Below are 23342 nucleotides of genomic sequence, written 5' to 3' on the forward strand. Positions count from 1 at the left end.
ACCTTGGGTAATAACAGCATCCATAGAAGACCTTGCAGCCAGGAAATTTACAGAAATTCAAAGTATTTCCTCAATAAGCAAACTCATTCAGGTCAGAGTTGTGAAACCAGAATTGTTGTCATATTTCTGCAGCACAGAACATTGGGATGATCAATGGCTCTAAAAATAGCCCAGAAAAAAATTAAGAGTTCATCATTGGAAACAAGAAAAACAACTTCATCCAAAATAGCAAAATGTCCACGAACATGCCTCGCTTCCCCATGAATTATTTTGACAATAGGAAATGGAATTTTAATGTTTTTCTTTCATACAACACTATGCTCCCGCCCATCCCTCTGGGAAAACCGTGATCGAGAAGGAATTAATTCCCAGATAAGTCTGTGCGCCGCCATGCGGCTCCGGCTCCGGCTCCGCAGACGCCGGGAGCGACACGGACACGCGCTGTGGCCGCCCAGCGAGAGGCTGCGAAGGGAAATGCGCTGCCGCTAGGTTTTCATCTCCCACGAAAAATCACTCTCCTCGCCACAGCGGCTCAGACGTACGTGGAACAGCCATGAGGAGGTTTCCACAGGGAAGCCCCGCCCCGCGCACTGCGCCGAGTCAGCAGCCGGCTCTGCTCTCCTGGCCGGTCCAGGGCACAGGGGGGCGCGAGCGAATGCAGGACCGACCTGCTCCCTGGAGAGGGGAGACGCCGAGTGTGACAGGAAGAAGGGGCGCGGCCTCATGGTGCAGAGCGATGGGAAGACAGCCAACAGGAGGGGCCTCCTCCTCCGAGATTGCCTTCACCCCAGAAGGACAGCAAGTGTCTCCCCACCCCGCGACGGTGGCGGAGACGGTGAGACCGGCGGTGATGAAGACAACAGAGAGAAAGACGCGGCAGCACAGACACTGAAACTAGAACGACACGGAGGTTAGTGGCCGCGGAAGGCCGCTCCCACACCTGAGCCGCCCGTACCCTCCCGTGAGTGTGTTAAGGAGGGGGTGCTGGCTTACCTCCACATGATCACTTCACAGTGCACACACATCGCACACACATCGCACCATCATGTCACGCACTTGACACTTGGCGCTGACAGGGGCCGCTCAGCCACTCCGCTGCCTCAACTCAGAGCCCCTCTGCCCCCTATTCAAAGACACCTTCAATGTCCCCCGAACTGTACAAGCCCAGTAACCCTTAAAACCCCGCTGCACACACAGCTGTTCTGGAGGGCCTGGGCCGGGTGAGTGAGGCCCCGGCTGCAACACTGAAGGAGGCCCTTCACTCCCACAGGCCCTGAACCCCGTCACACGCAGACACCATGCCGCCCGCACGACCAGCGACCGACAGCCACCTCGTCCCGGCCTAAAAGATGAAACTCGAACAATAAAAACCTAAGTCAACAAGTCAGCAGACGCTTGCAGGCAAGGACAGCGAGTTGCTTCTGAGGGTCATAGGGGCAGAGGAAGCCGCTTCCTGGGCGGCCACTGCCTCTGGAGTGGAGGGTGGAGCGACAGTGCATCCGCCTGCGGAAGACTCTGCCCTCCTGGGAAGCAGCTCTGCGTGGGGAGCAAACACTGGGTCCTCGAGAGCCGGGGCCGGTGCTGCTGTGTGGGACTGTCTCCTCTCCTGGCTCAGCCTCAGCTGCCTCTTCCCCCGACGCGGAGAGCTGCCGTCGGTCGGAAGGATGAGACGAGACGCTACTCGACACGGGAAGAATTCTCAGGAGAACGCAGAGCTGCTGGAACAACCCACCAGCGAACACGTCTTCCTTATACGCCTACACGTCATCGCTTTTCTCTTAAACGCAACCACTTTTTCCCTGCATCAGTGCTTCTCAGCACAAGTGGGAAGGGACCCCCAGATTTTATGAGGCTGCGTTAGATTTCACATAGCTCGCTTTACCAAAACGAAGCAACGGAAAAAGGTGCTAAGTATTGTTATTTTCTGCTTCTTAGAATCCCCTCCTGCCCCCAGAGAACAGCAGTAACGGTGATGACACACAGTGACCGAGAAGGCACTTTTCCCTGCTGAGCACCGAGCCCAGGAAAGAGGCGGAGAAAGACGAGGAACAGAGAGCAGCACGAATGCCTCCTCTCCCAAGGCGGGCATGATGACGCGACGTGACCTCCTTGGAAGGGGCAGAGCATGGGTGCTTTTGGGACAAGGAAGAAGATGTCCCGGGCCCTTCCGAATGGCCTCTCGGCCTGTGTATCTATGAATGTTTCACAGAATCCCAATTCTCCTCCGGGGCCAACGGAGCGTCCTTCCTAGTCACTCTACGCACTGGCGCCTGGCTGTCCCAGTGACATCACGGGAAGGGCTGCGTACAACTTGCTGCACCTCAATGTCAGCACGTCTGGTCTGTAGGAAAATGTATGTCGGGATGGGTCAATATTATGCCATTGAGGGTCAGAGTTTATTTTTAAATAGAAAAGAAGAAGAAGAGAGGAGGGAAGATTGTTTAATATATTGAGGCCAGAAGAATCCTTAATGGCTCACTTTATTCAATCCTTCACATTTAGGAAGGATTAAAAATCCTTGACTTTTTAAAGAAATATGTTTTTATTTTTATTTTTATTTTTATTTTTTGAAAAAGAGGAAAGAAGAAGGAGAATTAGAAACATCAATGATAAACATCAGCTCTCAGCTGCCTCCTGCACGCCCCCTACTAGGGAGCGCGCAAGCAACCCAGGCATGTGCCCTGACCAGGAACCGAACCATGGCCCGTGGCCTCCTGGTTCCTCGGTCGACGTTCAACCACTGAGCCCCACCAGCTAGGTTCTTCACCTTCTTCCATCCACTCTCCCACTCCCTCTGACAGCTCAGTCTGTTCCACGCATCAATGCCCCGGTTCTATTTTGTTCATTAGATTTCACACGTAATCCAGACCACATGGTGTTTGTCTTCCTCCGACTGGCTTATTTCACTTAGCATAACCATCTCCGGGGCCCTCCATGCTGTCGCAAAGGGTAAGGCTTCCTTCTTTTTTCGACCGAGTAGTATTCCATTGTGTAAATGTGCCACGGCTTTTTTTATCCACGCATCTGCCGATGGGCACTTGGGCTGTTTCCAGATCTTGGCTAATGCTGCTATGAACATGGGGGTGTGTGTATTCTTTGATTGGTGTTCCAGGATTCTTATTCCCAGAAGTGGGATCGCCGGGTCAAAAGGCAGTTCCATTTTTAATTTTCTGAGGAAGCTCCACACTGTTTTCCAGTGGCTGCCCGGTCTGCGCTCCCACAGTACCGGAGCCCTCAGCTGTCACTGTTCCTCCTTCTGCTCCGTCTCTTGTTGCTTTGTATGCTTTGGGCTGCTGTTGTTAGGGGTGTTTATAACTGTTACATCTTCCCAATGTACTAACCTTCCCAATGTACTAACCTTCCCAATGTACTAACCTTCCCTATGTATTAACCTTCCCAATGAATTAACCTTCCCAATGCATTAACCTTCCCAATGCATTAACCTTCCCAATGCATTAACCTTCCCTATGTATTAACCTTCCCAATGAATTAACCTTCCCAATGAATTAACCTTCCCAATGAATTAACCTTCCCAATGAATTAACCTTCCCAATGTATTAACCTTCCCAATGTATTAACCTTCCCAATGTATTAACCTTCCCAATGTATTAACCTCTCTAGGCACAGTTCCTGGCATGAAGTCTAGTCTGATTTTAACAGTCACTCTGGCTAGCTGCATTATGGCTCCTGGGTGCATGGCTATGTTTTCCCATCCTTTCACTTTCAACCTTTCTGTGTCTCTGAATCTAAGACGTGTCTCTGATAGGCAGCATACAGTAGGGTCTTGCTTTTTTAGCCAGACTGACAATCTCTGACTTTTTGAGTGGGCTATTTAGTCTATTCCCATATAATGTAACTATTGATATGACTGCTAGCAACAAATCCCTGTCTTTAATTGGGAACGTCTTTCTTTCTCGTTCATATCTGAAGGGTAGTTTTGCTGTATACAGAATTCCTGATTGGAGATTTTCTCTCAGCACATGAAATGTGTTATCCTCCGTTGTTTTTCATGAGAAGTCATCCGTTTATACTATTTTTTTTTCTACCTCTCTTTCCTCTTCTTCTGGATTTCTTATATATACATTGCTGTGGTTGATGTCCCACAGATCTCTAAGCCTCTGTTTATATTTCTTCAGGGTTTTTTTAATCTTTGTTCTTTTTTTGTTTTGTTTTGTTTTTAATATATTTTATTGATTTTTTTACAGAGAGGAAGGGAGAGGGATAGAGAGTTAGAAACATCGATGAGAGAGAAACATCGATCGGCTGCATCCTGCACACTCCCCACTGGGGATGTGCCTGCAACCAAGGTACATGCCCTTGACCGGAATCGAACCTGGGACCCTTGAGTCCGCAGGCCGACGCTCTATCCACTGAGCCAAACCGGTTAGGGCAATCTTTGTTCTTTAGATCAAAGAATTCCCTTTGTTCTGCCTCCTGGGTCATCTCAAATCTATTATTGAATATCTTTGGAGAATCTGTCATTTCATGTCAGTTATACTTTCAACGCCAGATTTTCCATTTGACTTTTTCAAAATCATTTTGGCCTCTTTACTGAGGTTCTGTATTGTCTTTCCTTGAATTCTCTGAACCTGGTTTCCTTTCTGTGTCTGAACATATTTAAACAGCTGCACTGCCGTCTTTTCCTGCTAAGCTGTAAATCTGAGGACGCACAGACACGGTTCCTACTGACTGCTCTTTCCTGGCATAAATCACACCTTCCTGTTTCTCGGAAAGCGTCTAATTTTCTGCTGGACACCGGACACTTTATGTAATCCACGGCAGCAGCTCTGGGCCTGACCTCCTCTGGAGCGCCGTCGTCGGTGCTGTCCTGCTTGCTCAGTCACCTGCCTGGACGGAGTCTTTAAGATCCATCTCCCACGGAAGGTGCAGCTCTGAGGTCTTCACCGCGTTTCCCGTGTTTTCTTCAGCGGGCTTTCCTCGGGGTCACCCCCGTCTGCACCGCTTTTCCCGTGTTTTATCTTCAGCCGGCTTTCCTCGGGGTCACCCCCGTCTGCACCGCTTAGAGTTCTGGCAAAGACTAGTCAGAGGTCGCGCTCATGTACCTGGAGCCGGAAAGACTTCTCTCTGCTTCTGGCTCTGTGAGTGGCCGGGGACCACATCGAATCCCAGGGGGCTCGTGCGCCCAGCTTTCCCTTGCTGCTGGCTTGCTCCCATCCCGTCAGTGTGCTCGGGCTCTGCGGGCAGAGTGTGGGGGCTCCGGCACACGACACCTCTGCTTCTGGGGCACAAAGGGTCAGCCAGGGGCACATGCAGAGCTGTCCAGCCCGGATGGGCCTCTCACTCCCCAAAGCTGCCCATGTCCCCAGCTGGACCCCTGTCCACTGTTGTACCACAGAGGGCGGTGAGCTCAGGACAGTGGGGCCACTGGCTCTTCTTGCTCATTGACACTGACAGGGCCATTGAACTGAAATTCTGTGCGTGGAATATTCTGGAAGCACCAACAAGGCCACTGGTTTTCACAGCCGCCCCGCTCTGGTTCCACTATCACACGGACAGAGCTGGGGAGGCAGACGCGGGAGCAATCTCAGGCGAGAACCCCACCCGGAGTGGTTGCTCTCAGGGACGAGGCCACTCGTGCGCCCGGGCCTGTGGTCAGTGCCTTGGTCTGGCTTCCTAGTTGACGTGGGGAGAGAGTGGGTCCACGTGCTCCTCCGTCACGCGGGAAGTCAGATGGCAGCCACGCTTCCCGTCCGTGAGGTCAGAATTAGTCATGCTCTTACACAGGAGACCACGTGGGTGAAGATGCCACTGTGAAATCTCCTTTCAAAGACATGCCTGTCTTTGTTTTTGGGGGTGGGGGGGCAGCCAATCAACATAAAGATGACTAAGGGCACTTGTTTGGGTGATTGTTTCACTGACCAAGCTCATTAGTAACGGCCACTCCTGCAGGCAGCCCCTGCGGGCGACACGGCGGAACGAAATGCTCCGCCAGGACGGCCGCCAGGATCGCCCGAGGATCCTGGTCCCACAGCTGCTTCCTGCTCCTCCCGTCTGTCTCCTCTCTCCCAGCTCCCGGCTCACGCGGAGCCCGGCCAGTCAGGTACAGGTGGGCGGTCCTACCCTAAGTCACCCCTTTTCCGGCTTCATCCAGTGCCTGGTCATGGGCCCACTCCCTCGCTCTGCCACCTCTGAAGGTGAGACCTCCTGCCAGTTGGGTTCTGACTCTTCACGGCCCAGGAAGGGGTCAGAACTCCCCGTGCATCCAGAGGCCGGTCTCTTAGGACTGGAGCAGCTTTCGAGATGTTATTTGTTTATAAACCTCTCGTGTTCAGGGGGGCACATCAGGGCTCAGGAGAGCGAGGGGGCTCCCCGGCGCCCCAGCCGGGAGCACGAGGAGGCGGCGCAGACATGGACCTGAGTGGGATCAGGCGGAGGGCCGGCGCCTAGAACGGACTCCGTGGAGATAAGCCTGACAGTGCCAGCTCTGCGAGCACTGGGCCCAGCCCAAGCCCACTCCCCCCTCCTCTCTTACCTGAGCCAGGAGCAGCCAGGCCGCACACTGCCCGGGGGCCACCAGGCTCTTCAGCTGCACGGCGCTGAGCGTGAGGAGGAACCCCAGAAGTCCACTGGAAGGAGAGACCACCTGTGAGTGAGGCCTGTCTTCTGAGCCAACAGGGAACTGTTCCCTGTGACACTTCACCAGCCAATTTCTAAGTTACACACCCACTTCCTCTGCTTCCCCAGGATCTCTAGGTTTGAAAAAGACAAATTAGAAACCCAGTAAGTGCTACTTTCCTAGGAGCTGTGAAGAGAGCATTTGACTAGAGCTGGGGTGCGGGGTACGGAAATTTGGGAGGTCTCTGTAAAATCACGAGAGAAGGAAAGGGGGGACAGTACCTCCCGCCCCTCTGTCATGCTGGAGCTTGGTGCTTGCCAAGCAGCTTCCCTTTCTCCCAGCAGAACACAGGGCCAGGACAGATTCCCAAGGGAAAGCACCACCTGAGGGCAGAGGGTCTGGGTTCGAGGTACGACTCTGAAAGGGGAGGGCTGGCTCCCATGACACGTCCCCAAGCGAGGCCACCCACCCAGCAGCTGCGCTCTAGGAGCGAGCCTACGCCAGGGGTGACCTGCACGCGCCCCCACCCTGGGGGCCGGAGGTGGGCAGCATCTGGGGGCCGCACAGCACGACACAGCCGTGGTCGGGGAGCAGTGGCCTGCACTAGAACCGTCTTCAAGGTCACCATGTGGCCATGTGCAAAGCAAAGGGAACTCCAAGCAGGATGATCACGCCTCCTGACGTGGGGCAGGGGACTGGGGAAGGGAGTACGGCAGGGACGCCAGCACGGAGGCCGACTCAGCAGAGAAGCGCAGTGAGGGCGAGTGTGGCTCGAAAAGCAAGACACACGCCTGCAGTCATGCCCCAAACCACAGGCAGGCCTGTGAGCTGTGCCGCTTGCACCCCCAGGGCCTCAGTCCCACGCTGCCTCTGACCGTGGTGCAGGCGCTGGTGGGTGGCTCTGACCTGACCGTGAGCTCTGGGGGGGCGGGGCCTGGCCTTGGCTGCTCTGCATGTCCCCAGCCGGACTTCATGGAGCACTTGCTCAGGGCTGCGGGCATTGGACCCACAGGCGGCCTCAGCAGGTAACAACGGTGGCCGTCATTACGGGGCCAGGCACATGCAGGGCTTCAGACTCCCTCTTCAGTACACACAGCCCTGCCCTGCTAGTATTTCCCTCCGCCAGGCGAGGAAACGAGTGAGGGCGGGGAGAGGCAGGATAACGTGGCCGAGGCACGCCGTCAGGGAGCAGCGGGGCTGGACCTCACCCGCGTCAGCTTTCCCGCCACAGCCGAGGGCACGCGCTGAGCCTGTCCACAGAGACCTGCCCCCCAGAGCAGTGAAGTCAGGCCTGGGCGGGGCGGGGGGGGGGGGCGGGGCAGGGGAACAGGGAGACAGGACGGCACACGTGCCTAGTTCTATCCACTTGCTTGGTCCACATCCCTGAGTACTTCCCAAGGCCCCTGTTCACGATCACCTCGTCCAGCCAGCTCCTACTCAGCGGTTCCCACAATCTGTCTCATAATCTTGGGGTTCGGTGGAGGTTTTCTTTGTGGTTTTTATTTATTTATTTTTTTGGAGGCTGTCCTTCAGGAGCAAGAGGGAGACCAAGGTGGAAGTGGAGAGGGTAGGCCTGTGGACCCCAATCTTCCCTTGAACTCAACTAGCTCAGATTAAAGTTGAAAGAATTGCTTGTGGAGAGGAAAAAAAGTCGGGAAATCCCAGCTCTTGGGCAAGTTTGGAAACCACTGCTGGGGCGTAAACACTTCCGCAGGACGGGGTCCTCGAAGGCCCAGGCCAGCTCCGAGCACCCAGCCTGCCCCCGCCACCCCCCGGTCCCCCCGGCCACGCGATGGGTGACCGCCAGTGACCTCGGGCTTCGCCGGAGCGAAGACACAGCTGGGAGCACAGAAACAGGAAAGAACCGTGCAAGGGCGTCGTGAGGTCGGATTACCTGGCGCAGCAGCTGCCGTGGAATCTGTAGAAATACAACAAGGGGAAGTCCCGGGCGCGGAGGAGGTCACCTGCGGGCACAGCGAGGGTGAGACGGTGGCCCGCACGCCCGCGCCCGCGGTCCCAGCCATGCCCGGCCAGGGCCTCCGCCCAGCCCCCGAGCGAGGAGCTGCCGGCTGAGGTCACACCAGCCTCCCTCGGTTCCTGGTACTGGCCCTTTCTTCCAGTAACATAATAGTCCGACAGAAGGATGCCCCTGAGGGAGTCAGCCCTGGGCAGGACCCCTGCTCACGCCCTGCACATCACCTTTCTCAGGGCTGTGACGATGTCTCCCCCCTTGGCCTGGAGCCCAGAGAGGTTGAGAGATTTGCCCAAGACGGCACCACTGGAGCCGGGAGCCACAGCAGGAACCCCTCCCTCACAACCCTGGGTCCTCCCCTTCCCCAGCAGCACCCTGCCCGCAGCAGAGGGAGGGACAAAATTATCCTCTTTTCAAAAGACCGTCCTGTTCTCTTCTGCCTCAGACCTAACGCCAGGTGTGAGAGCCGAGCCCCTGACACCCTCCTCCCCAGAGGGAGGGACAAAATTATCCTCTTTTCAAAAGACCGTCCTGTTCTCTTCTGCCTCAGACCTAACGCCAGGCTGTGAGAGCCGAGCCCCTGACACCCTCCTCCCTTGCCGTGTTTCGTGACGGCACCGGCGCAGGGCCAGGCCGGCCGCACGCTCGCCTTAGGTGCCGGTCCAAAGGGCACGTGTATTCCGCGTGAAGTCACTTCATTCTTTGAGTCCCACTTGGTGGGAGAGGAAATAATCACACACACTGGCTGCTTCCCTCTCTGGAATTTGAACTTGGTCACAAACAACAAGTCAGGAGATTAGGAAAGCAGCAAGTCTTCCAAAACGTCCCGAGGAAAGGAACTGAGCGCTTCCACGGCAGATGGCTCATCCTTCCAAATCGGGAGTCTCAGAGGCACGGGAGGGGCAGGGCCTCAAGCCCCGCTCTGCCACCTCCTGTTTCTGCAGCCCTGGAGCCGGGGGGATGGGGGGGGGGGGCGGGGGTTCGAGTACTGGCAGCACAGGAGCTGTATGGGCCGCACGGCACTCGTTAATCAGGAACTTGAGGACACAAGACCAAGGCCCGCGGCCCTCCCTCAGACCCTGACGATCTCCAGTGATCACCGCCTCGTGTTGGAGGGGACGTTCTGAATTCCCTCTCTCGGGGGTTGGGTGCGTTTTTATCAAGACGATTGTTTTGGCCCATTTATCACGTGTGTGTTTAACTAAAGGAGGGGGATGAGAATGAGTGCGTGGGCGATGACTCCGGAAGGTTCCGGGGCCATTTCTAACCCTGGGTGTGACACCCTGGAAGGCAGCCACATTCCCTCCCCATGTCCTCAGAGACACGACCGGGTGGGTCGGGGCCTGCGCTGAACAGACAACGTGAGGCAAACACACAAAGAAGAGGAGCTTACCTGTGGGATGAGCGGCCGATGCCAGGAGCGCCACGCTGAGAAGGAAACAGCGAGTGAAGGAACTCCGCACCGAGGACACGCGCGTTTCCGACCTTTCTCCTCGGAAACGGTGAAACGGGCACGTGACCTTGCCGAGGGGCTCGCTCCGCCCGCGCCCAGCTCCTCGGGGAGAGTGGAGCCTCCTGAGACGCTCCCGGGGGCCCGGGGTGGAGCCTGCCCGGAGACAGCGGCCGTGCCCCACCACCGAGGGTCGGCCGTGCCCCACCACCGAGGGTCGGCCGTGCCCCGGCTGTCATCACACCCACCTCCTCCACAGTCGTCTCAGCCCCATCAAGCGGCCTCTGAACTACAGCAGGCTGCGCTCTACACTGTAGCTGTGGAACGTGAGCTAAGTCTATTTTTACCACGGAATTAACCGCATAGCAGGTAAGTTAAATGTCCTCGAAGCCAGCCCACAAAATGACCCACCCCATCCACCGCGTGCCTGAAAACTCCTTGGCCTGGTTTGCAGTCGATGCCAGAAAGAATGAGGAAGAGGAGGAGGCGTGTTCTGCTGTGGAGGCCGTATTCTTCCTGGCACCCCCCTACCTTCCTCTCCGGAAGCTTCTCCCGCCTCCCGGGCCCGTGGACAGTGCCTCCTGGGCCTGAGCCCACCTCTGTACTCTGTCCTTCTCCATTCCAGCCACTCAGGCAGCTAGTCCAGTCAGAGGTCAGGAGTAAGACTTCCCCAAGACCAATCAGGCCAGATACACAGCAGACCTTTTAAATCCATTCACTCAGCAATCGTTACTGAGTGCCTAGGCAGTGCCAGGTGCTGCTCTAATCTGGGGACACAGCAAGCAAAAGAGAAGACACTCCAGCCGAAACCGGTGTGGCTCAGTGGATAGAGCGTCGGCCTGCGGACTGAAAGGTCCCAGGTTCGATTCCGGTCAAGGGCATGTACCTTGGTTGCAGGCACATCCTCAGTGGGAGGTGTGCAGGAGGCAGCTGATCGATGTTTCTCTCTCATCAATGTTTCTAGCTCTCTATCCCTCTCCCTTCCTCTCTGTGAAATATCAATAAAATATATTTAAAAAAAAAAAAAAAAAGAGAAGACGCTCCTACACTCATGGGAATGAAATGGAGAAATACGGGAAAACCATCATCTCCACCAGCTGCACTCCAGTACATTGTTTCGGTTTCACAAGTCACACCCCAGAGAGAACAGCTGTGCACACCCCTTTCACACAGACACACGGACACACACAGAGACACACAACACACACATGTCCGCACACGCATACATGAACACGCACAGAGACACATGTGCACACATACACGCACAAACACACACACGCACACACACACACATACACAATTTCATCTGCAAAACAAGGAGGGGTATGAACAGAGATTATAGCCTCAAAACAAACTGTGGCCAGATTAAAAGTTAGAAACTCGGGGTCCCAGGAGCTCCCTGCCCCTGGCCCCTGGCGCCTGGCTCCTGGCTCCGTTGCCCCTTCCACCTTAGGCTGCGCCCTGCACCCCGAGGACCTCCCATGCTGCGTGTGGACACCTCAGCCTGCAAGTCCACCCCCTGCCTTCCACTGACAGCCTTCCCTCGGGCACCGCTGGGTCTGGGAATGAGTTGGGAAGACAGACCAGGGAGGCCCTGGGATCAAGGTCAGGACCACTCGAGGAGGGAAGTCCAGGGCCCAGGCTAGAGGGAGGCTGTGGGCTCTAGGAAAACTGTCCCCTTAGCCTTACAGACTCCACACCCCCAGGAGAGACTCAGCCTCTGAACTGTGGGCAGGACAGAGGCCCTCCCACCTGGTCTAGGGTCCTCCCACCTGGTCTAGGGCCCCTCCCACCTGGTCTAGGGCCCCTCCCAACTGGTCTAGGGCCCCTCCCACCTAGTCTAGGGCCCCTCCCACCTGGTCTAGGGCCCCTCCCAACTGGTCTAGGACCCCTCTCACCTAGTCTAGGGCCCCTCCCACCTGGTCTAGGGCCCCTCCCACCTGGTCTAGGGCCCTCCCACCTGTTCTAGGGCCCTCCCAACTGGTCTAGGGACCCTCCCACATGGTCAAGGGCCCCTCCACCTGGTCTAGGGCCCCTCCCACATGGTCTAGGGCCCCTCCCACATGGTCTAGGCAGGGCTGCTGGTTGGTGTCCTGATTGGTCCCTCACAGACACTTAGCTCGCCTCCCTGGGGTCATTTTGGCTCAGAACTCCCAAGTCATAATATTATTGGGAAATAAGCTCTAGAAATATATAGAAATATATAGAAAATAGCTCTAGAAATATATGAGTTACTCTTTGAAAATGTAAATTATATTTTACCTGAATATATAGTTTAAGTACTGCTGGTCGATGTCACTAAGGAATAAGAAAAAGACAAACATAAAATAATAGAAGTGTTTTACATATAGAAAGTAGTCGCTATCCTGTGTTAATAAATTATACCCACGCATAAGTTACTACATTTATAAACTATCAATAAATGGTCTGAAGAGTACTTCATACTCAAAACTAAATGCTGGCTCATTTAAAAAACATGTTTCCTAGTCTGTCACACACACACTTGTGGCTGATTATTTCTCACTAGAGGCCCGGTGCATGAAATTTGTGCATGGGTGGGGTCCCTAGGCCTGGCCGGCGATCAAGGCTGATCAGGTTCCCCACCTCCCCGCTTCCCCCCTCCTCCTTCCCTCACCACCCACCCCCAGTTCCCCATCCCAGCCCAGGGCCCCACCCTGAACGGGTGATTGGGGCCTGCCGGCCGGGGGCAGCCCGTGTTGAGTGTCTGCCCCCTGGTGGTCAGTGCGCATCATAGCGACTGATCGTTCTATCATAATGGTCGCTTAGGCTTTTATATATATTCTAGAGGCCCAGTGCACAAAATTCGTGCACGGGGGTCCCCTCAGCCCAGCCTGCACCCTCTCCAATCTGGGACCCCTCGGGGGATGTCCGACTTCCGGCAGTCAGACATCCCTCTCACAATCCTGGACCATTGGCTCCTAATCACTCACCTGCCTGCCTGCCTGGTCGCCCCTAACTGCACGCCACCCCCCCACCGGCCTGATCGCCCCTCACTGCCTCTGCGTGCCAACCTGATCACCCCTTACTTCCCCCCATCGCTGGCCTGGTCACTCCCAACTGCCCCCCTCTGCCGAACTGGTCGCCCCTAACTGACCTCCCCCCCCCCCCCGCCGGCCTGGTCGCCCCCAACTGCCCCTCTTGCCGGCCTAGTCACCCCTCACTGCCCCCTCTGCCAGCCTGGTTGCTCCCAACTGCACCCCTCCCGTTGGCCTGGTCGCCCCTAACTGCTCACCTGCCTGCCTCATTGCCCCTAACCACCTCCGCTTCAACCGGAATGACATCTGGAAGGTTGTTTGGCTGTCCGATCTAATTAGCATATATGCTTTTATTATAAATAGATAGATAGATAGATGATAGATAGATAGATAGATAGATATAGATGGGTTCATCAGCCCCTTTAAAGGGGTGTCAACTAGCTCAGACCAGGGCACCAGCTCCTAGGGTTACTATATTTGACCAATAAAAACATAGGACCCCAAAGAAACCAGAATTTCAAATAAAGAACAATGTTTCATTATAACTATGCTCTAATTATTATATGATACATACTTACACTAAAAAAGATTACTCACTGCTTATCTGAAATTCAAATTTAACTGAGTACCCTACATTTTATCTGGCAACTTCACTGGCTTTTTGCGGCAAAAAATACTTTATTAACAGCACAACGTGTGCTCTAGGCCCCAGAGTCACACGTTCTCAGGTGTAACCTGCTCCCCGGAGCCACTCCTCTGCACCTCTCCCCTCTCAGCCTCAGGAGGGCCTGGGACCCAGAGCCAGATGGCTGGTTGGGGTTCCAACCTCACAGCCCAGCCCAGCCCGGGTTCCCTTCCTTCACATTCGCCGAGGCTGGCCCACTGACTGCCCACAGCGAGGGCCTCCCTCTCCCCAGCACAGAGCCGCTGACGGGGACTCGGGGTCTGACCCGAGTCTAGCTGAGCAGGGCTGGGGATTAGGAAAGGAGCCCTGAGCCGAGGGAGTAACCCCTGAAAGAGGAGGACAGACTTTCCCTCTCCGCCCATCGCGGACGCTGGCCCGTGCCAGGCCCTGGGCACCTGCCTGGAGCGACTCAAAGACAAAAGAAGGGCTCGGGGCCGAGCCTGCTGCCCACTGCACCCGACTGGCAGAGTCTGCGGACCAGGAGCAGCCCAGGCGCCTGGGTCTCACCCTGCTCCTCAACCAAACCACAACGCACCACTCTAACGCCTACCTTAACGCACTGCGTTTCGGGGACTTCTGGAGGACCTTATAGGCCCCTGAAAAGGAAGCAACGTGTTACTGGCACAGGACACTCTGGGTCAGTGGCTGCCTGCACCTCCAGGGGAGCACCAAATCCACAGGGAGAAGGAGGCCCTCTCCCCTGTAGGGTCCCCCACGCCCACAGGGGCCGCCACACCGGGAGGGTTTGGGGTGGAAGTGGATAATCCGCGTGGTGATGCCTTCAGCACAGAGGTGCTGGGGGAGGCCGGTGTCACGGGGTGTGGTTAACAGGAAGCTATCGAGTGATGCGCAGGAGAAACTCCGGGATGTCTGACCGTGGGTACCTCGGGGCACGGTGCCCCCAGGGCCACAGACAAGAAGCACTGAACGTATGACTTGAATAGTCAGACGGCCCTTTTCCACCCAGTTCCTTTTTTTGTTTATTGGTGGAGTGTCTTTGGCGCCAACTTCTGGGTCTCGGCCTCCCACGGAGGACCTGAGCAAGCAGAGCCGTGCCGTGGCCAGTTTGCTTGTGTTTGTCCCTGAAGAGAGGAGGCTGTATGGGAAATACAGTTTGAGGAAACCTCCCGAACAGGACAATCGAACCAGAGAATGTCCATTTATTTTAACCTCAACACTATTTAATCTTCCTGTTGTCCAAAGTCACTAAACAGTAGATTCACAATAAGATCTAAACAATAAGCCGTAATCCTCATAGGAAGCATTCTTTGAAGACTTACCTACACAGAGTAAGTGAATTACAGCCCAGAAGTACCCATCCGGATCAAACTGTAACACAGGATTTAAAGAAAAATGGCTACAGGTTCCCACCAACAGGCCAGCCTGGCAATCAGAAACCCTAAATGTCAACGCACAGTGCCAGGCTCGGGCGCCAGCCAGGGGCCCAGACGGGACTGTGGGGCCTGGAGTCAGGGTCTCACCCAGGTGCCTGCCACTCCTCCCAACATGCTCCCTGCCCCCAGCCCCCTCCCAATCCCCCCCCCCACCCCCGTCGCCCCGGGCCTCTAGAAGGCCACCTGATGATGTCACCAATGGCTTCAAATCCCCCGGCAGTGCTCCAGGGACTTCAGGGTAAACTCCAAACTCAGGGCACCGGGCATTGCGACAAGCCCCTGCCCCCTCCAGCACATCCACAGCCCCTCTAAAGAGAAAGGGAACTCCCCCTCCCCAGCCCCAATGCTCCCCCCGGCTCAGCCCTACTCCCCTCCCCTTCCTGTCTCCACAGAGCTTCTCATCCCACAGGTTTACTAATTCCTGTCTCGGTCGCCGCCTGCACTTGAACGTAAATTCCAGGAGCCGGTGACCAGCCTAGAAGCACACACGTGCGTAGTAGGTGCTCAATGGAGTTGAGTCCCAGCATGCTCAGGGCACCCCAGGGCGCGGCCCACCCCTGCTTGCTCCTGGCTAATCATCCTCCCTCTTCATGATTAGGTCCAGAAAGCAGGGCCTGGCTCCAGCATCGGAAAGATCTGGGTTAAACTCTAAAAGCCCATTCAATCGTCAGCTGGTGGCCTCATGGGCCGCCTTAGTCTCTGGCTATGATATGGAGACATCAGTGACCCCTGTGGACTTGTGAGGTCTTAAACAGGGCACAGGAAGCATTGACCCCGAGCCCAGAGCACAGCAGGCCCTGGCCATTAGCTTCCCGTTCCCGTGTCCCCAGGTCTCTCAGGTGCTCACACATCCCACACCGCCCGGGCACAGCCCTGGCCGCCCTGTTGTACTGGGAATTCTCTCAATCGTCTGCCCGCCTCTCCTTTGCCCTAACGAGACTCCGCCTTCTATCTGGACTAAGTCACCTCTTTTTGCCCCAGAGCCTGGCTCGGGGCCTGACACTTCCTGGAGCCTTGGTAAGTGCTGGGGGAGCAAAGGAAGTCCCGGCAGGCAGCGAGAGGACTGCGCGAGTGCGGGTGGCTCTCAGCCTCAGGAAGAAAACGGGGGCAAGTGAAAGTCGCTCTGCAGAAGAGGCCTTGGGGAGAGAGGTCAGCTGCGCCCCACTGTGCGAGGCTCGGGCACTGGCTGCAGGCTCTCCGAGAACCCACGGAGGCAGACTGAGCCCATCACAGCACCCACTGCAGCACCCAGAGGCCAGAGCTCTGCGGCCACACTGCGCAGCCTCGGGTAGAAGGTGGGGCCCCAAGGGAACATGTCGGCCTGGCCAGCAGGTAGCCGGCCTGAAAGCACTCAATGCCTACGCGCAGGCCAGGCTTGTTCGGATCCCAGAAGGAAGGACTGGGGAATTCTGCTCCCTGAGCAGGCTTCATAGTAGAAGGCCTTGGGGGGAAAAACACGCTGACTGAGCTTACCTGGGCGTCATTGAAGGGGAGGCTCCCCGCAGCGGCCAGGAGCAGGAGGGCGCTGTGGAGAGAAGGAAGACAAGCAGCTTCAGGGTAAGGGCGAGGTCTCTGCAACTTATTCTCAAATGGCTCAGAAAAAATCCCATATAGTAAAAGGCTAATATGCAAATAGACCGAAGGGCAGAACCACTGGTTGCTATGACACGCACTGACTACCAGGGGGCAGGCGCTCGACGCAGGATCTTCTCCCTGGTGGTCAGTGCACTCCCACAGCGGGGGCGCCACTCAGCCAGAAGCCCTGAGCCGGCTCATGGCTGGCGAGTGCAGCGGCAATGGCAGGAGCCTCTCCCACCTCCACGGCAGCGCTGAGGATGTCTGACTTCCAGCTTAGGCCCGCTCCCCATGGGAAGCGATCCTGAGCCATCAGTCAGACACCCCCCGAGGGCTCCCGGACTGCGAGAGGGCTGGGCTGAGGGACCCACCCGAGTGCAGGAATTTCGTGCACCGGGCCTCTAGTTAAAGAATAATTGTATATGCACATTCTTATTTATGTGATATGTATGTATATGTGTATTTTCTCGATGGGTGAATCTAAGCAAAAGGTATATGCGAGCGAGTTCCTTGCAATGGTCTTGCAACTTTTCAGTAGGTTTAAACCTCTTTCCCAAATAAAAGGTTTTATTAGGAAGTCTCTTATCTGTACTCAGACGTTTACAGCTGAGATGCTATGGTGCCTGCAATCTGCTGGAGTGGGAGGCCCTGGGTGGAGCCACAGGGTGAAAACTATTGCCCTAGCCAGTTGCTCAGTGGTTAGAGCGTCGGCCATAGGACGGACGGGTCCCAGGTTCGAATCCGGTCAAGGGCACATACCTCGGTTGCAGCATTGATCCCGGGCCCTGGGCCTAAGGCCCGGGGGCTGGTATGGAGGGATTTCAGAGAGTGGGGGCAACACGACCTTGGGAAGGTCAGGACAACATGGGTCATCCTGAGGCTCAGAAAGGCTCTCCTCTCCAGCCCTTCCAGCTCACACACACGCACACACACACACACACACACGGAGGACTCCAAGGCACAGACTGCCCCGGGCTCAGAGGCAAAGGGCTGGTGGAGGGAAGCTGTCGGGAGGGTTTGCGGGCTGCCCGGGATGGGAAGGGTTCAGCGGGGAGGAGAGGAGGCTCCTAATGGGTTTGGGGTCTACCTTCGGATGAAGGCTCTCCGGAACGCAGGGCCCCTCCTTATCCCAGGCCATGAGCAGGAGGGTCCCCTCGAGCTGACGACCCCCAGGCTGAGGGGAGGGAGACAGCCCTGGTTTCCCGCCAACCGTGGCCCTGGCAGTGCCTAACTGCCTCAATGTGGGCGGGCTTTCATGCCTGCTGAGCAGCTGCTAACCTTTTTTTAAAAAATATGTTTTGTTGACTTCAGAGAGGAGGGAGAAGAAGAGAGATAGAAACATCAATGAGAGAGAATCATTGATTGGCTGCCTCCTGCACGTCGCCCACTGGGGATCGAGCCTGCAACCCAGGCATGTGCCCTTGACTGGAATCGAACCCAGGACCCTTCAGTCTGCAGGCCGACGCTCTATCCACTGAGCCAAACCCGCCAGGGCAGCACCTGCTAATCGCTTAAACAAGAGGATGAGTCCTGATGTTTCTTTTTTTTTTCCCCAAGTAGCAGCCTGTAATAAAGTAAAAATAGAGACTGAATGGAAGCCCAGAAATGCTGGGAACAAGCCTCTCGCTGGGTTTCTAGCCCCGGCACGGAACTCCTGCAGAGCGGCAGGAAGTACACCCATCGTCCGGGTCGGAATCAGCGCCCCTGGGCAGCGGCCTGCCTGAGTGTCCTGCTGGGGAAACTGAGGCACGGAGGAGGGGGTGGCGATGACACCTGCCCGCTGTCACCTGGCCATCGCCCAGGCTCACAATGCAGATCCCTGACTCGCAGGCCAGTGCTTTCTCCACTGGGAATGCTTTCAAACCCAATAAACTGAGCACTATTTTTAAATTTTTAAGTCATTCCATGTTTTCCGTTTTCACTCCCCATCGGTATTGCACAACTCTGTGGAGTTTTGGGCATCAACGACTGAAATCGAGCAGGGGTTGTTTTTGCCTTAGGAATAAAATATTCCAGAAAAAGAGGAAGTAAAAAAAGAGGAAGTAAATATTCCACAAAACAGCGATACATGAGCATTTATAACAAATTCCTCTGTCAACTCTCAAGTATGAATCTTCAACAAACAGTTTTACCACCGAAGTTAAAAATCAGGTTAAATCTTGTATTTCAGAGGTTTGTGTGTGTGTGTGTTTTAAACTTACCTACAGATCTTGGCAGGAGGCGTTTTCTGCATGAAAATAGAGAGACTTATAATTAGTCTTTAAAAACCCTTTTCCCTAAAAGAAAACATGAAGATCAAGTGTATTGGGGGCCCAGCAGCAGCTGCTCTGAGTGGTGCTGAGGCCTCGCTGCTGGGACCGGAGGAAGGATGACTCAGCGCTCACTCAGGCTGTCACCTCGGCAAAGCGCCCTGTGGGTGCAGTTTTCCCCATCCCCGCCACCCCATCCTCCCCCACCCCCAGCCCTGTCCAAATACGCTCCATGAGAGAGCGGCAACGCGGGCCAAGCCTCCCGTCCCACGCACCACGGGGCGGGAGGGAGAGACCCACGTGACTGTGATAAAGGATTGAAGCGTGTGTCCAACTCCCAGTCCAGCCGTCTCTTTAATTTTCCTTCCATTGATCCAGCTCTGACTCCCAGCGGTGCTATAAATTCTCTGGCATGATGTGTAAATGAAGAAACAGAAAAGAAGAAGGGACATTGGACTCCACCCTTACCGAGAAGGAAAAACAAGAGCAGGAATCTCAACCTGGCGCTCAGAGCTCGGGGAAATGAAGACATTCTAACGCGGACGCTCCCTGACCGCCTCCTGTCTGTGGTGGGTTTAAGGGCATCGGTCTCTGCACGCAGGGAGAAAGTCTGCAGGGAGGGGCACAGACTGCTCTGTACTTGCAGGGCAAACGGACGAGGAGGAGAACAGGCTAATCCTGATCATTGCAGAAGGGTTACGTTGCTGGCTGAGGACAACTATACTTTTTTAAAATTTTATTTTTATTGATTTCAGAGAGGAAGGGAGAGGGGAAGAGAGATAGAAACATGGATGATGAGAGAGAACCATGGATCGGCTGCCTCCTGCACGTCCCCCACTGTGGGTTGAGCCTGCAACCCGGGCACGTGCCCTGACTGGGAATCGAGCCCTGACCTCCTGGTTCATAGGTCGATGCTCAACCCCTGAGCCACACCGGCCGGGCCTAACCATAATTTTCTGAATCCGGATTAAGTGTGAGGTACGACCACAGTGGTTAAAAGAGCACTGACAAGGCCCACATGTTTCACTGCACAGACTTCCCTCGCTCCTCTCCGTGGGCCCTGCCTCAGCAGCGCACAGGGGACAGGCTAACCTTGCCTCCACTGCCCCCTGGTGGGACACCTCGCCCTTCAGTACAAAAAGGATGACCCAGGCACAGGTGACCTGCTCCTGACAACCGGAGAAGCGTCCCAGGACGGGGAAAACGTGTCCCTAAGAGATTCTGAGCTAAATATAACCAACATCTCAAGGGCTGAGGGAGATGTAGGGCCAGAGGGACAGACACAAAGGGAGGCCCCCAGCTCTCCTGAGTGACATGCTCACCCAACTGTTCGGGAACTTCGTCACGGACAGCACACCAGTCCAGTGCCTGAGCGAGCGCACCCGTTCCACAGCGGAGAGAGTACTTCTTCATTTCACTATTTTTTAAAACTATGTTTTTATTGATTTCAGAGAGGAAGGGAGAGGGAGAGAGAGAAACATCAATGAAGAGAGAGAATCCTTGATCGCCGGCCGCCTACACCGCCCCCACTAGGCATGGAGCCCACAACCCGGGCGTGTGCCCTGACAGGGAACCCAACCTCGACCTCCTGGTTCATGGGTTGGTGCTCAACCCCTGAGCCACGCCAGCTGGGCGTCCTTTTTTATTTTAAACCCCTCAGACTGAAGGGGCTCCGACCTGAGACACGGAGCATAGAAATGAGCAAAAGTTCATGACAGAGCCCATCCCCCAGGGCGCCAGGAACAAACACGGCGTGGGGGTCGTCCAGGGTAAGTCCTGGTGCTGACCCAGGGCTCAGACTGGGCCAGCACACGCCTCCAGGTAACTGCCAACGTCACACACGAATGGCGCGCGGCTGGGTTAGCTGACTGCCTCCAAGGCTCCTGGCTCTGGCCGCTGCTATCCTCACGCTCTACCAGTCCTCACTGCGTCCGAGTTCATGAGGGCCTTGGGTTATGGGCTACACGTGAGGACACCGAGGGCCTGAGAATTAGGCCATCTGCCCAAGGTCGAAGGGCTTGGGACACACAACCTAGCGCCACAGCCCGACCCTTTATTTATTTATTTTTTTAAAAATATATTTTATTGATTTTTTTACAGAGAGGAAGGGAGAGGGATAGAGAGTTAGAAACATCAATGAGAAAGAAACATCGATCAGCTGCCTCCAGCACATCCCTGATGTGCCCACAACCAAGGTACATGCCCTTGATGGGAATCAAACCTGGGACCTTTCAGTCCGCAGGCCGACGCTCTATCCACTGAGCCAAACCGGTTAGGGCAGCCTGACCCTTTATGACCCTGCTTGGCCACAGCCCACCGGCCAGGCCTGTCTCCCGCCCCCCGTCCCCCCCACAGCCCCACAGCCCTTTCAGGCCACAGCCCTCATGTGCTGGTTCTGGCTGGGGAGACGATGATCAGGGTTGGGAGAGCCCAGTGAGAAGCGAGTCTGAGGAAACACGCCAGTTCCATTTGGACCCCTTGGCAGCTCAGCTGCCCAGGAAACACCCAGCAGGCCCTGGGGCTGAGCTGAAGAGGCAGCGCTGGGCTGGAGACAGGAACTTGGGGTCACCAGGAACTGAGGCAGCTGGTGCCACAGCGGGAGGAGAGTGTCCAGAACGTGTCTGGCCTCCTAGGGGGCAGACAAAGGGAAAAGGACGGGCGGCTATGAAGGAAGAGCCAGAGACTCGGGAAGAGGCCAGCAGGGAGGGGAATGAGGTCATGTGAGCTGAGAGAGCTGAGAGCAGGGTGTGGGGTGGTGAAAGGTGCAAAAGACCAACAGAGTCACAAACATGAAGCCACCAGGGGCTTCTGCCAGAGCCATTTCAGGTAATGGTGGGGGCGGAAGCAGGACATGTGGGAGGTGAGAGAGACGGGAGGATGTGGACAGCATGGACTCGGTGCAGGCAACGACCAGGACGAGAAGAGTGGAGGCGGGGGGGGGGGGGGGGGGAGGGGATGGGCACAGCAGTGTGCTGGCTTTCCTGTCCAGTTTTGGTTTTACAAACACAGTTGATAAAAAAGCTGTGGTGTATCTACACCATGGAACACTACGCAGCTGTAAAAAAGAAGGCTCTCCTACCTTTGAGACAGCCTGGAGGGACCTGGACAGTATTATGCTAAGCGAAATAAGCCGGTCAGAGAAAGACAAGTATCCATGACCTCACTCCAAATGGAATCTAATGAACAAAATAAACTGATGAGCAAAACCGATCCAGAGACACAGAAGCATGGAACAGATTGCGGAATCTCAGAGGGCCGGCAGGGGAGGGTGGGAGGGGAGAGTTTAACCAAAGAACTTATATGTATACCAGTGCCCCGGTGGGGGGCGTGGCCTGCGGGGATTGGCCGCAGCGGGAGCAGCCGCTCATCCCGGTCAGCCAAGCAGCACTCCCCCTGTGGGAGTGCACTGACCACCAGGGGGCAGCTCCTGCATTGAGCATCTGCCCCTTGGTGGTCAGTGTGCATCATAGTGACTGGTCGAGTGGTCGTTCTAGTCGTTCCGCTGTTCATTTGCTAGGCTTTTATTATATAGGACGAGTGCCCGGTGCATGGATTCGCGTACATTATATAGGACGAGGGCCCGGTGCATGGATTCATGTACATTATATAGGACAAGTGCACGGTGCATGGATTCACGTACATTATATAGGACGAGTTTCCGGTGCATGGATTCGCGTACATTGAAAGGAAATTAATTAGAAGGTGGCTGGTGGGGTAGGACTGGGCAGGGTTCTTCCTTCACTGGCAGTCCCAGCTGGGGCAGCACCACGGCTCAAAGGGCGTCTACAGAGTGAGCAGGGTCCCTCCAGCAGGTGAGGTCCCTCGGCCTGGCCTGCAGGAATCTCCGGCTCTCCGACATCTCCTGAGGGGTCCGGGATTGCAAGAGGGCAGTTCTTGGGTGATGCACCCAGAATCAGGCTCCCTCCTCTCTGGTTCCGGGGTGCTTCCCCTGAGAACCGCCACTGCCAAGTCACCACAGCTCGGCAGCTCCTGCATTGAGCAGCTGGCCCCTGGTGGTCAGTGCACATCATAGCTACCGGTCGGACGGTCGGATGGTCGCTTAGCCTTTTATATACATAGATATGCTTAACTGTGGACACAGACAATATGCAGTGAAAGCCCAGGATGGGGAATGGGGGACGGGTATGGGGTAGAGAGAGTCAATGGGGGGGAAAGGGACATCTGTAATACTTTCAACAATAAAGATAAATTTAAAAACAAATAAGTAAGCACAGGTTTTGTGAGTGGGTCTCCCAGGACATGCTCCACCCCTGACAGAGCACTGAGCGTGCTGTGGGCTGAGGGAACAGCCAGCAGAGCGGGAGGGGTAACTAGCACGGGGAGGAGGGCAGGTAACCCAGGAGCTGCAGGCAGGCACGATAGGGCGCGTGGGTGCGCAGTGGCCTCGGCCGCGGGAGGGACTCCTCCCTCCTGCCCACCTGTA

At 55.7% G+C, this 23342-nt stretch overlaps 1 protein-coding gene across 7 annotated transcripts in view; it reads right to left on the reverse strand.

Annotated features, from left to right (window-relative positions):
• TMEM241 (transmembrane protein 241) overlaps nt 1-23342 on the reverse strand; it is a 50293-nt gene that overhangs the window by 11516 nt on the left and 15435 nt on the right. For 3 of the 7 annotated variants that reach the window (XM_080686788.1, XM_080686787.1, XM_080686790.1), the window contains 8 exons: nt 18851-18876; nt 16548-16599; nt 14961-15009; nt 14231-14276; nt 12262-12297; nt 9943-9977; nt 8472-8541; nt 6494-6587 (listed from right to left, as the gene is read on the reverse strand). In XM_080686788.1, coding sequence (XP_080542914.1) covers nt 6494-6587; nt 8472-8541; nt 9943-9977; nt 12262-12297; nt 14231-14276; nt 14961-15009; nt 16548-16599; nt 18851-18876 — 408 coding nt within the window. Of the gene's footprint in view, nt 1-6493; nt 6711-8471; nt 8542-9942; nt 10156-12261; nt 12298-14230; nt 14277-14960; nt 15010-16547; nt 16600-18850; nt 18877-19173; nt 19362-20220; nt 20329-23342 lie in introns of all 7 variants that reach the window. The other 4 variants (XR_013961556.1, XR_013961557.1, XM_080686789.1 and 1 more) reach the window with 3 other exon arrangements.

Source organism: Plecotus auritus, assembly GCF_963455305.1.
Source record: "Plecotus auritus genome assembly, chromosome: 8".
Taxonomy (NCBI): domain Eukaryota; kingdom Metazoa; phylum Chordata; class Mammalia; order Chiroptera; family Vespertilionidae; genus Plecotus; species Plecotus auritus.